General features: G+C 37.5%; 1 protein-coding gene across 1 annotated transcript in view; it reads right to left on the bottom strand.

Annotated features, from left to right (window-relative positions):
* Positions 1 to 12,195, bottom strand: part of ASB7 (ankyrin repeat and SOCS box containing 7) — a 49,119-nt gene that overhangs the window by 14,352 nt on the left and 22,572 nt on the right. The window contains exon 5 of the mRNA XM_079914099.1: positions 3,317 to 3,922. Within this exon, the coding sequence (XP_079770225.1) occupies positions 3,317 to 3,922 (606 nt within the window). The remainder of the gene's footprint in view (positions 1 to 3,316; positions 3,923 to 12,195) is intronic.

Raw genomic sequence — 12,195 nt, 5'->3', positions numbered from 1 at the left:
TTTTTCTAAAAAGCCACAGTAGCTTTTAGATTCTAGGATTATGATTGTCTTGAGTTCTTCCAATTTAAATAACTTGCTCTCTAGTAAAATGGCCCTGAATAAAGACCACCAAGTGGTATTTCTGCTGTCCTTACACCTCAGGAGTCTGAGTTCTCAGATGTGAGGCCAAGGACTCGGGGCCTAGAGAGCGGTAGCTCTCAGCAGCAGTAAAGACTGAAAGGAGCTCAGGGATTTGACTTGATGGCTCCCTGAACCACCCAACCATCTTTCACTCTGGTTTTCTTTTCTTTTTTAAAAATTATTTGATTAATTTATTTATTTTTGGCTGCATTTGGTCTTCATTGCTGCACGCGGGCTTTCTCTAGTTGTGGCGAGTGGGGGGCTACTCTTTGTTGCAGTGCATGGGCTTCTCATTGCGGTGGCTTCTCTTGTTACGGAGCACAGGCTCTAGGCGTGTGGGCTTCAGTAGTTGTGGCAATGGGCTCAGTAGTTGTGGCTTGCGGGCTCTAGAGCGCAGGCTCAGTAGTTGCAGCACACAGGCTTAGCTGCTCCGCGGCATGTGGGATCTTCCCGGACCAGGGCTCGAACCCATGTCCCCTACATTGGCAGGTGGATCCTTAACCACTACGTCACCAGGGAAGTCCTCACTCTGGTTTCCAAGAGAGCCAGTACAGACCTCCAGAGGGCATCAGCTACAGTTGGTCCTTCTAGCACATAATTATTCACTAGGAAAAGAAAATCTAATAAATAATGCACAGGTGAAGCAGAAACACTTAATTTGCTTTTGGCACGAAACACCACTGACAGCAAAGTCAAGAAGTAATGAATTATGTTGCATCACCTGAAGACAGAGGATAACTGCAGCCTTCCAAGGACAGATGGTCCTTCACTTCTGAAAAGCATCCCAAGTTTGCTCAGCTACCATCCTTACAGATGCAGCCAATCAGCCAACCCACACTTACTGAGGTGTATGGCTCTGCTCTAGGTGCAGTGGAGAACTCAAACACAAAGAGGCAGTCCCGTCGATTTTTCTATCTGTCCTAATTTTAAAGGTATGTGTGAATCTCTTTTTTAACTCAACATTCTTGCTCACCAGCAGCATTCCATGGTGGAACTGAGCAGCTCCAAGGGCCGGGGGATGAAGGGGCAGCTCCCCCCATCCCCCTGGCTGCCTGTCTCCAGATGCAGACCACACAACAGTTTATAGATTTGAAAATAGAGGCTAGGGTAGAATAAGAATCTAAGGGATTCACTCTGTAGGTAGCAAGCCAGCTCTTGCTGTTCATCTACCCTCACTTAATTAATTATTTTATTAAAAAAAAAACATATATAGCACTTAAAATGTGCCAGGTACTGTTTTAAGTGCTTTATAAATATTAACTCATTCAATCCTCACAACAAGCCTGTAAGACAGATATAATTACCCCAATTTTAAGATGAGGACACAGAGGCACAAAGTGGTTAGCTAACCCACCCAAAGTTACAGCTAATGTGTGGTAGAGTCATGGCTGGTCTAACATAGTCTAGCCCTAGTCTACCACCATTAACCACGGAGCAAAGTATTTAACAAACAAGGCTGTGGCATTTATGTGTGTAACATGCCTTCCTGAAGACAGACAAGGTAATTTAACCATGAGCCTCTAGTGTTAAGTTAAAACAACAACAATAGCAGCAACAACAAATATATATTCAGAATTTATTAAGAATAAGATATACGTTATAGGCTACATACCACGACAGAATTCTAACCTCAAGTTCAAGAGTAATCTTATCTTTCACTACACCAACACCCCTACTGGTCTATATAAATGAAAACTGCTAGAACATTTGCTGAGAGAATCAGCATTTGAATTTTTGCTGTAGTCTTTTCCTAAAATGTGGCCTGGATCTGAAGGGTCAGCTGGGGAGGAATCAGCACACATAACATCTCCTGTCTCTGGGTACATCAGTGTGCCTCAAAAGCTTTCTGCAAGGGACCACCTACCAGATAGCCCAAAACATCTCTCCCAAGGCAGGCATATCTGTGCTGTACAAGTCGACAGCCACTAGGCACTTGTGGATGTTTAAATTTAAATTAATTAAATAAAATTAAAAATTCAGTTCCTGGGTGGCACTTGCCACATAATAAGTGTTCAACAGCCACATGGGGCTAGTGGCTACCACAGTCAACAGCACAGAGACCATTTCCATCATTACAGAAAGTTCTATTGGACAGCATGAGTTAGATCCTGAGTGTGATTTCTTTTTATGCTTGAGTCTGAATATACTTAGTGGTAATAATTTCATCCTTCCTTTCTTATGAATAAACAAAATACAAATTACATTTCATTTCTTCATAAGTTTTCTACTCCCAAATTCAGCTCTCAGGGGGGCAGTGGATTATTTACAAGCAGGTCAAGTAAACTCCTCACCCTCCAGTACCTGGTACCCAGAATGTGTTTCTTCTTCCATAACAATGAATGAAACATAAAACTTAGGTAAGGAAGGGGAATTCATTAAAAAGTGTGGCAGACAAATGTTCTGTTTATAGACTGTGGCTTCATGTGTGATGTTAAGCTCTGAGACACATACTCGACTGGTCACAAGGAAGTCGGACAGGAGAGGGTGGCTACTCCACACGAACTAATACCTCTATCCGAAAAACAACACGAACACACGCACCACTACACACAATGGGTCAGACACTTTTCCTGGCTTTAAAAAAAAGTGCCCACACAAAAACAGGTCAGTTATACAGTCCTGTGTGGGCCAGAGACAGTGGCACCAAATTTTCCACTGGGAGCAAATTTTTCTTTACAACACTTTCTGATTTCTATCATCCTTAACCTGCATTACTAGGATGTCTGATAAATAACACTGCTGTTCCATTTCATGTGTGTTCACATTGTAAAGAAGAAGAAAAGCAACAATAAAACATGAGCAACAGCTTAGCAATAAAGCACAAATTCTAGGACACTTCCATAGCTATGGATGCTAAGATCCAAAATTCTCCTAATTCCTCAGTCTCAATTCCAGGAAAGCCTGGAAAGACTATGTTTATGACCAGTAGGAACTGCCTTGTTCTAGCATCGATCTTAACATCTAACATCGAGGGTGTTCTAACACCCTATCTACCCCCATTTACTTTTAGTAACATAACAATTTTTAATGAAATCCTGTGATATAGAGCTTTCTTTTTAGTTCAGAAGAATGGAATGAGCAAGGCTAATAAGAATCATTAATGTTTGGTCATTTTAAGTTGTGAAAATACCTTAAGCTCCTCAGAAGATGCAAAATTTAAAAAAAATGTAATAGTAGTAATAATTAAATTACATACTTGTGACTTCTTGTAAGAAATCCAAACACGGTCGACTACTTCCAGAAATGCTTATTGAAACAGCCAGTGGGGTCTGTCCTTCATAGTTCCTTGTGTTCGTGTCCGCTCCATAATTATATAACATCCGTGCACAAAGCACGTCATCCCTAAGGGCAGACAAATGTAAAGGAGTTTGTCCATCTTCTAAGCGACCCAAGTTTGTGTCTGCTCCTCTCTGAAGGAACATTCGGCAATAAGAGTGATTGCTTTTGATCACAGCGTATCGCAACAGGAAACCGTTCTGAATGTCGATGTTGGCATTGTGGTCCAGGAGGATTTTCACACAGCTTGACCTCTCTCGGATAATGGCGAGCTGAAGCGGCGTTGTACCTTTATCACTGAGCGGGTCAACCTCAGCCTTGAACTCCAGTAGGAGTCGGACAAATGAGTCCCTACCATAGTGAGCAGCCACATGAAGGGGAGTCCAGCCATCATTGCTTTTTGCATTAATAATGTCGCTCCTGTATTCAGATTCTAACATCAGGCGTGCAATCCGAGCCCGGCCATGCATGGCTGCGTAATGAAGTGCAGTGAAGCCTCCGATTAAGTCCTTAACTGTGGGATCAGCTAGAGTTAAAACCAAAATGAAAACATTAGCAGACTCTGAGACAAAGCAACGAACTCTGCCATGGCACAGCACATCTTAGCCAATTCTCATATGAAATGTGAAATGATTAAACACTATAATGAATATTAATTCCTTCTTGCCTCAGCTTAATTGAAATACCGTTTTAATGGAAAAAAAATTTTAGTAGAAAGTTATCAAACCTCGATTAATAGGATGAGTATATGACTTACAAAGCATTTAAAAGCTATATACAAAAAACACAGAGTCCAGATCACCACATCCCCTCTCTTTGCTAATTTCACCAATTGCCCTTGGCTTCCCAACTCCCTCATCTCTGTACTGTTTCATGTTGCTCTTCTGTTTTGAACTTTTTGTTTTATTTTCTCTTCTGCTGCTTCTTGGTCTTAAAAAGAAGCATGTGTAGCAACATCTGCTGCTCTAAATTACGGATGTACTGTGGTCTGGCAGACTGTGTTGTTTTACGGTGTATTAGGTAAAAATTAAAAAAAAAAAAGGTTTTCTGTGATCTGTAAGAATTCCAAAACATGTAAGATATATGTTAAGTGATCTTGATAAATCATGTTTTTATAAGATAAAACTCTATTCTGAATTCTTCGTTTTACAAGAACTTTGCAGTTTTTAAGAATTAAACAGCACACATTGTGTGAAAAATTGGGAGAAACCTCAGCACTGAATAAATATTATTTTCTAAAACAGTTCCAAACCTCTCTCCTAAATCGACAGATTTCTGGAAGAAAAAAAAGAAATAAAAGAGAAGAAAAGAAACTAAAATGATTTATCTGCTGTATGACTCCTCAAGTCACAGACTTTTGTCACCTGCCCCCAGTCTTTCCTAAAGCTGAGGGTCAGTTCTACACAGCTCTCATCCCACTAGCCTTCCTGGACAAGGGCAGAAAAGGGGCAAGAACCCTCATATGCTATAGGTAGGTCACTTCCTGGAGGCCAGCAATTCTGTGTGAAGATAACTGGTTGGACCTAACTACCAAGGATTAAAATACTTTCTTCTTATAAAAGTCACCATTAATTTTTAGCTTGTTCATGAAAGAGAAAAATTCATAAGTGTTCTGCAAACAAACAAACAAAAAGCCTCCACAGTCATGTGATTAAACAAAACACTTGCATTTTGTTTAGTAAAATGTTGCTTAGTTCTAAAACATTTTATGACAGCTTGGTCTCTTAGAAAAACCTATGAGGCAGAAAACTGTATCTAAAATAGTAATAATACTGTGGAGAATACAAATTTCAATTAAGAAATAGTTACAACAAAAGTTATAAAAAGTTAACACTTTTTAGGTGAGCTATATCAGTTGAATTTCTAAGATTATTTCATATAAACTGATATTACACAACACTAATATGACTTTTATGTGTTTAAAGAAAATGAGGGTATCATATCTGCCTTGGTCTTCACTAAAAGAAAAATATACAGTACCTATTCACTACTTAATTTAAAAAAAAGGAGCAAGAATATTTAAACAATGCACATTGCTGCCATCTACTGGTAAGGCATGAACATGAGCTACTGTTGCCATTTTGACAGATGATGCTGAGCCCTCAAATCTGTTTTCAGATACCTCACTTACCTAAAGTAGACTAAGACAGGCATGAAATATAAAAGAACCCCTTCTATTCAAATAAAACCGTAAATCTTGCCAAGATGGCCATCCCTAATCTATACCTGACCAATCAACTGCTTCCAGACATTCTCTTTTAATCTGTTAGTGAAATTCAAGAATACCTTTTTTCACTGCTCCCACCTTTCATCCACCATGGGTGCCTTTAAAGTTGCCAGCAAACAGTCTCATGTGCATCCTATACTCGCTTTGTTTGACAGTAAAATTAAAATTATGTTACATAAAATTGCACTGGCATCTTTAGTTTTCCACCTCAGGTCTTTTTTAGATTCTACTTACAACTTGGTGCTATACTGAGCTAGGAAAAACAAAGATTAACAAATACAGCAATGATCTGCTTAGTCTAAGTAAAAACCACTAAAATCCATTAATTGAGCACACACTGGAAACACAGCACAGAAGGAAGACTGTAGGTTAACAACATATACAATCTGTATAGTTACTTTCCTCAAGAAATTAACAAATAGGAAATATAAGACAAAGATGAAAACAAAAATTAATTTAAGGATTATTAGCCAACGCAATAAGATAAGAAAAAGATCTTATTTGTAATAGTAGCAGAAACTACAAAACACCTAGATATAAATTCTGTAAGAAATGTGCAGGGCACATGTGAAGAGACCTTTTTTGACTTAACTGAATTCACTTCATCTGTGTCTGTTCAAATGTTCCTTCAACAGAAAATCCTTCGCTGAACACTAACATGGTAGCCCCATCACCTCATAACTTTGTCTGCTTTAGCAAGCTTTCTCCCCCCAGGTGCAACCTATTTAATACAAATTGTATCAGTCTCAAGAAACCCATCTGAAAAGTTTGAAAGCATATATAAATAAAAGCAGACAAACATTCCCTACCAATATGGTTCTTTCTTTCCAACAGCTTTACTGAGGTGCAATAAAACTGAACCATTTTAAGTATACAGGTTGATGAACTCTGACGAATTGTATACAGTCATGTGACTATCACTACAATCAAAATATTCCCATCATCTCAAAAAGTTCCTTCCTGCCTCTTTATAGACAATTTCCTGCCCAGACTCTAGACCTCAGGCAACCACTAATGTTTTGCCTTTCTATAATTTGATATAAGTGGAATCATAGAGTATTAGGCTTTTGTATTTGACTTATTTCACTTATCATAATGTTTCTGAAATTCATACATGTTGTTGTGGTTCATCAAAAGTTCATCCCTTTGCAGCTCGGTGCTTTGTGACTGCCTGGAGGGGTGGGATAGGGAGGATGGGAGGGAGGGAGACGCAAGAGGTAAGAGATATGGGAACATATGTATATATATAACTGATTCACTTTGTTATAAAGCAGAAACTAACACACCATTGTGAAGCAATTATACTCCAATAAAGATGTAAAAAAAAATTTAATCCCTTTGTATTGCTGAACAGTATTCCATAATATGGATATATAGTTATTATTTATATAGTCAGTAGCAAATGGATAAATGGGTTATTCCTAGGCTATAATGAATAAGGCTACTGTGAACATTCATATACAAGTCTGTTTGTGGATATATGTTTTCAGTTCACTTGGGTAAATACCTAGGAGAGAATTGCTGGTCATATGTTAAATGTACATTTAACCTCCTAAAAAAGGGCCAAACTGTTTTTCTAAGCGACTATACAATATTACACTCCCACCAGCAATGTATGAGAGTTCCTAATGTTCTACATGTTCACTAATACTTGGCATTATTAGTAATTTTAATTTTATCAATTCTATTGAGTATAAAGTGGTAACTTATTGGGATTTTAATATACATTACCCTGATGACTACTGATACTGGGCTTGTTCTGATACTGGGCTTATTCATATACTTTCTTTTGTGAAGTGTCTGTTGAAATCATTTACCCATTTTTATTGTGTAGTTGTTCTCATTATTAGTTTAAAACTCAATTGTGTATATATTCTGGATACAAGCCCCTTTGTCAGATATGTTTTGTATTTTCTCCTAGTCTATGGCTTACCTTTTCATTTCCTATACTGTGTCTTTTGAAGAGCAAAAGTTCTGAATTTTGATGAAATCTACTGTCATTTGTTTTCTTCTATGGTTTGTGCTTTTTGTGTCCTGTTTAAGAAATCTTTGCCCAACACAATGTCACATAGGTTTTGTTTTCTTCTAGAAGTTTTATACTTTTAACTCTTATATTTAGGGCAATGGTCCATTCCTAGCTGATTTCTGTGTACAGCGTAAGATCAGATCAACGTTCATTATTCTCCATATAAATATCTATTTAATCCAGCACAATTTGTTTAAAAAACTACCTTTCCTCGATGATTTATCCTGGTGCCTTTGCCACAAAACAATTTACCATACAAGTGTGGATCTATTTCTGAACTCTATTCTGTTCCACTGATCTAAAAGTGTATCCATATACCAGTACCAGATTGTCTTGATTACTGCAGCTTTATAGTAAGTTTTGATAGCAGGTAACATTCTCAAACCTTCTTTAAACTGTTTTGGGCAATAAATTTTAGAATCAACCTACCAATTTCTTCAAACAAGCCTGTTACAATGTTGACTGGAACTCTACCAACTCTAAAAATGTAAATCTGCCCCAAATTATCTAAATAATATTTATTCTTCCAAACCATGAGCACAGAATACCTCTCTATTTATTTAGGTCTTCTTTAATTTCCCTCAGCAATGTTTTGTACTTTTCAGCATACAAGTACTGCACATCTTTCATTACATTTATTACTAAACTTTGTTGCTATCATAATGAATTGTTTTTACATTTCATTTTCTAAATGTTAATTACTGGTATAGAGAAATAAAATTGATTTTTGTATACCAACTTGTGTATTCTGTAATCTAGCTAAATTCACTTTTTAGTTCTAGAATGTTTTTGAGATTTCTTACGATTTTCTAAACATACAATTATGTTCTCTGCAAATAAAGACAGCTTTACTTCTTCCTTTCCAATCCCAGGACCCTTATTTGAACAATAAAATGTTGACAAAATGTAGTAAAAGCATATACCCTTGCCATGTTCCTAATCTCAGAGGGAAAGAATTCAGCAGTTCACCATTTACTATGATGTAAGTTGTAGTTTTTCACAGGTGTCTTTCCTTAGGGTTTGGAAGTTGTCTTCTGCTTTTGGCTTGCTGAGAGTCTTTATGATGAATGGGTATACTATACTGTCACATGCATTTTCTGCATCTATTGAAAGGATCATTTGGTATTTACTTTTATTCTATTAAGAGGGTAAATTACTCATCATATTTTCAGATGTTAAACAAAGCTTGCATTCCTGGGATAAACACTACTTGGTCGTGATGTAATATTCTTTTTTATATAATGATGGATGAGATTTGATAGTATTTTGTTAAGGTTATTTCTAACTTTTGTCATGAGTGAAACTGGTCTGTGGTTTTCATTTCTTGCAATGTCTTTATTTGGTTTCAGGGTACTATATGCCTTATACAATAAGTTTGGAAGTGTTTCCTCAAAGAGTTTGGGTAGTGCTGTTATTGTTTATTCCTTTAATATTTGAAATATTTCAACAGAAAAGGCAGCTGGGCCCACCTAAAGACTTTTAGTGTAAAGTTTTAATTATGAACTAAATTTCTTTGATGTAGGACTATTAGATTGTTCTATTTTTCCCTTGGGTCAGTTGTGGCCATATGTGTCTTTCGAGGAATCTGTTCATTTCTTCTAAATGGCAGAAGGGTATTCATTATATTCCTTATTATCCTTTTAGTATCTATAAGATCTGTAGTGAAAACAGTTTTTTCCATACTTGATATTGGTACGTGTCTTTTGTTTTCTTCATCAGTCTAGCTAGAGATTTTATCAATTTTACTGATCTTTTCAAGGAACCAGCTTTTTCTTTGTTTCATAAATTTTCTCCATCATTTGTCCATTTTCAATTCCACGGATTTCTTTTCTTCTCTTTGTTATTTCATTCCTATTCTTACTTTGAATTTAATTGTAGCAGTATATAGAAACTGTTCCAAGATAGCCCCCTTTCCTCTCCCTTCCTTTGTCCTATTATTGTCATATATATTACATCTTTATATAAGCCCAACAATAGTTTTATAATTACTGTTTTATGTTGTTGTCTTTTAAGAGATGAAAAAGGGGGAATATATTTCCATTGTCTCTGGCAGCACAATTTTAAGGGGGCCCCTCCCATAATCCCTGCCTCTTGATGCTCATACCTTTGTGTAATTCTCTCCCCTCGAGTATGAGCAGGAACTGTGACTTCCTTCTAACCAACAGAATCTGGCAAAGGTGACGGAATGTCACTACTGTGGTTATGTTATGATACACAAGACTCCATCTTGCTAGCAGACTCACTGTAGCAACTTTCACTGCTGCCTTGATGAACTAAGGAGCCTTGATGGGAAAGCCCACAGGCCAAGACTCTGCAGGTTATCTCTAGGAACTACTGGCAACCTTCAGCCAGTAGCCAGCAAGAAGCTGAGGCCCTCAGTCCTGTACATCCAAGGGAATTCATCTGCTAACAACCTGAATGAGCTTGGAAGCAAATTCTTCTCCATTTAAGCCTACAGATGAGAACAGTCTGGCCAACACCTTAAAACTGTGAGGTAATATCTTGTATTGTCATATATTTGTGTAATTTGTTACACAGCAATAGAAAACAAATATACTGTTTTTTACATGCATAATTACCTTTACCAGTGATCTTTATTTGCTCTGTGAATTTGGATTACACGTGGTCCTTTTCTTTCAGCTGGAAGGACTTCTTTCAGTACTTCTCGTAAGGCAGGTCTGAGAGCAACAAATTCCCTTTATCTGGGAACATCTTTATATCACCTTCACTTAAAATTTTTTTTTAAAATATTCTTATTGGCTTTTACTTTTTTTAAATTAATTTATTTATTTTTGGCTGAGTTGGGTCTTTGTTGCTGCACGTGGGCTTTCTCTGGTTGCGGCAAGTGGGGGCTACTCTTTGTTGTGGTGTGCAGGCTTCTCATTGTGGTGGCTTCTCTTGTTGCGGAGCACGGGCTCTAGGTGTGAGGGCTCAGAAGTTGTGGCTCACAGACTCTAGAGCGCAGGTTCGGTAGTTGTGGTTCACGGGCTTAGTTGTTCCGTGGCCTGTGGGATTTTCCTGGACCAGCGCTCGAACCCATATCCCCTTCGTTGGCAGGCGGATTCTTAACCACTGTGGCACCAGGGAAGCCCTATCACCTTCATTTCTGAAGGACAATCTGGCTGGATTTAAAATTGCTGGTTGACTGTTATTTGTTTTCAGTAATTACAAGATGTCATCCCATTGTCTTCTGGCCACTGTTGTTTCTTATGAGAAATCAGCTGTTAATCTTATCATTGAGGATCCCTCGTACATAATGCATCACTTCTCTAGGTGCTTTCAAGATTTTCTCTTTGTTTTTAACATTCCCCAGTTTGACAATTACATCTCTTAGATGAATATCCTACTTGGAGACACTGAGTGTCTCAGATGTATAGTTTAGCATTTTTCAACAAATATAGGAAGTTTTCAGTCATTTCTTCTTCAAATATTTTTTTCTTTCCCTTTCTCGCTTTCCCCTCTCTTTTCTGGCTCCCATTATGCCTCATGCATATATTGGTATGCTTGATAATGTTCCACAGGTCTATGGGGCCCTGAGTTGAGGCTGTGATACTGCTTGCAGCAAGCAACACAGCAGCCTCACATTTAACAGGAGACCTGGCAAATGAGACAGCCATGTGGGCTTTGATAAGCTGCTACATATTTCTGGGAATTGGGAAGGCAGATGCATGCTTAAGAAAGACCAGAGAGGACCCCAGTTATCTACTCATCCCTGGCTGAACATGAGGCCAGAAAATGGAAGCTGGGGCATACTTGTAAATTGTCTGATTATTAAATGTGTCTCATCCTATACACAGATCTCCTTGGCAAAGGGTAGAAGCCTTACCGGCTCAAATTGCTTAAGCAAAACCTCTGACCAGTTACCGGTCAAACATAAGTTATTTTGGCCATAAGATGTCTTACATATCTTATTGTTGTTGATATTTTTAAAAATTCTTTTTTCTATATGTTCCTCAGACTAGATAATGTCTATTGATAAATTTTCAAGGTCACTGATTCCTTCTTTTGCCAGCTCCAATCTGCTGTTAACCACTCTAATGAATTCATTTTAGTTACTGTACTTTCAACTCTAGAATTTCTATTTATATATATGTATATACATACATTCCCATTTTCATATATAAAATTATATGTATTCTATCTCTTTATTGATCATTCCTATTTGATTTGTCACTGTCACATGTTTTCATTTAATTCTTTGAACATGGTGTCCTTAGTTCTTTGAATACATTTATAATAGCTATTCTGAAGTTTTGTTAACTAAGTGTAACATCTGGGCCCCTTCATAAACACTTTCTATTAGCTAGTTTCATTTCTTGTGTATGAGCAATACATTCCTGTTTCTTAGCATGTCTCATAATTTTACTGAAAATTGAAGATTTTAGACTATATCATAGCACCCCTGGATTTTGAACCTCACCTCTTCCAGGTGGGCTGTTGCTGCTATTTGTTTTAGTGAATTGCCTAGACTAATTCTACATAGTCTGTCTCCCTTATAGTATACAGCCACTTACGTCTCTGCTCAGTTGTTATTATTAAAGTCTGG

Source organism: Stenella coeruleoalba, assembly GCF_951394435.1.
Source record: "Stenella coeruleoalba genome assembly, chromosome: 2".
NCBI classification, from domain to species: domain Eukaryota; kingdom Metazoa; phylum Chordata; class Mammalia; order Artiodactyla; family Delphinidae; genus Stenella; species Stenella coeruleoalba.
Note: the sequence above shows the minus strand (reverse complement) of the source record. Positions and strands in the feature narration are given on the sequence as shown.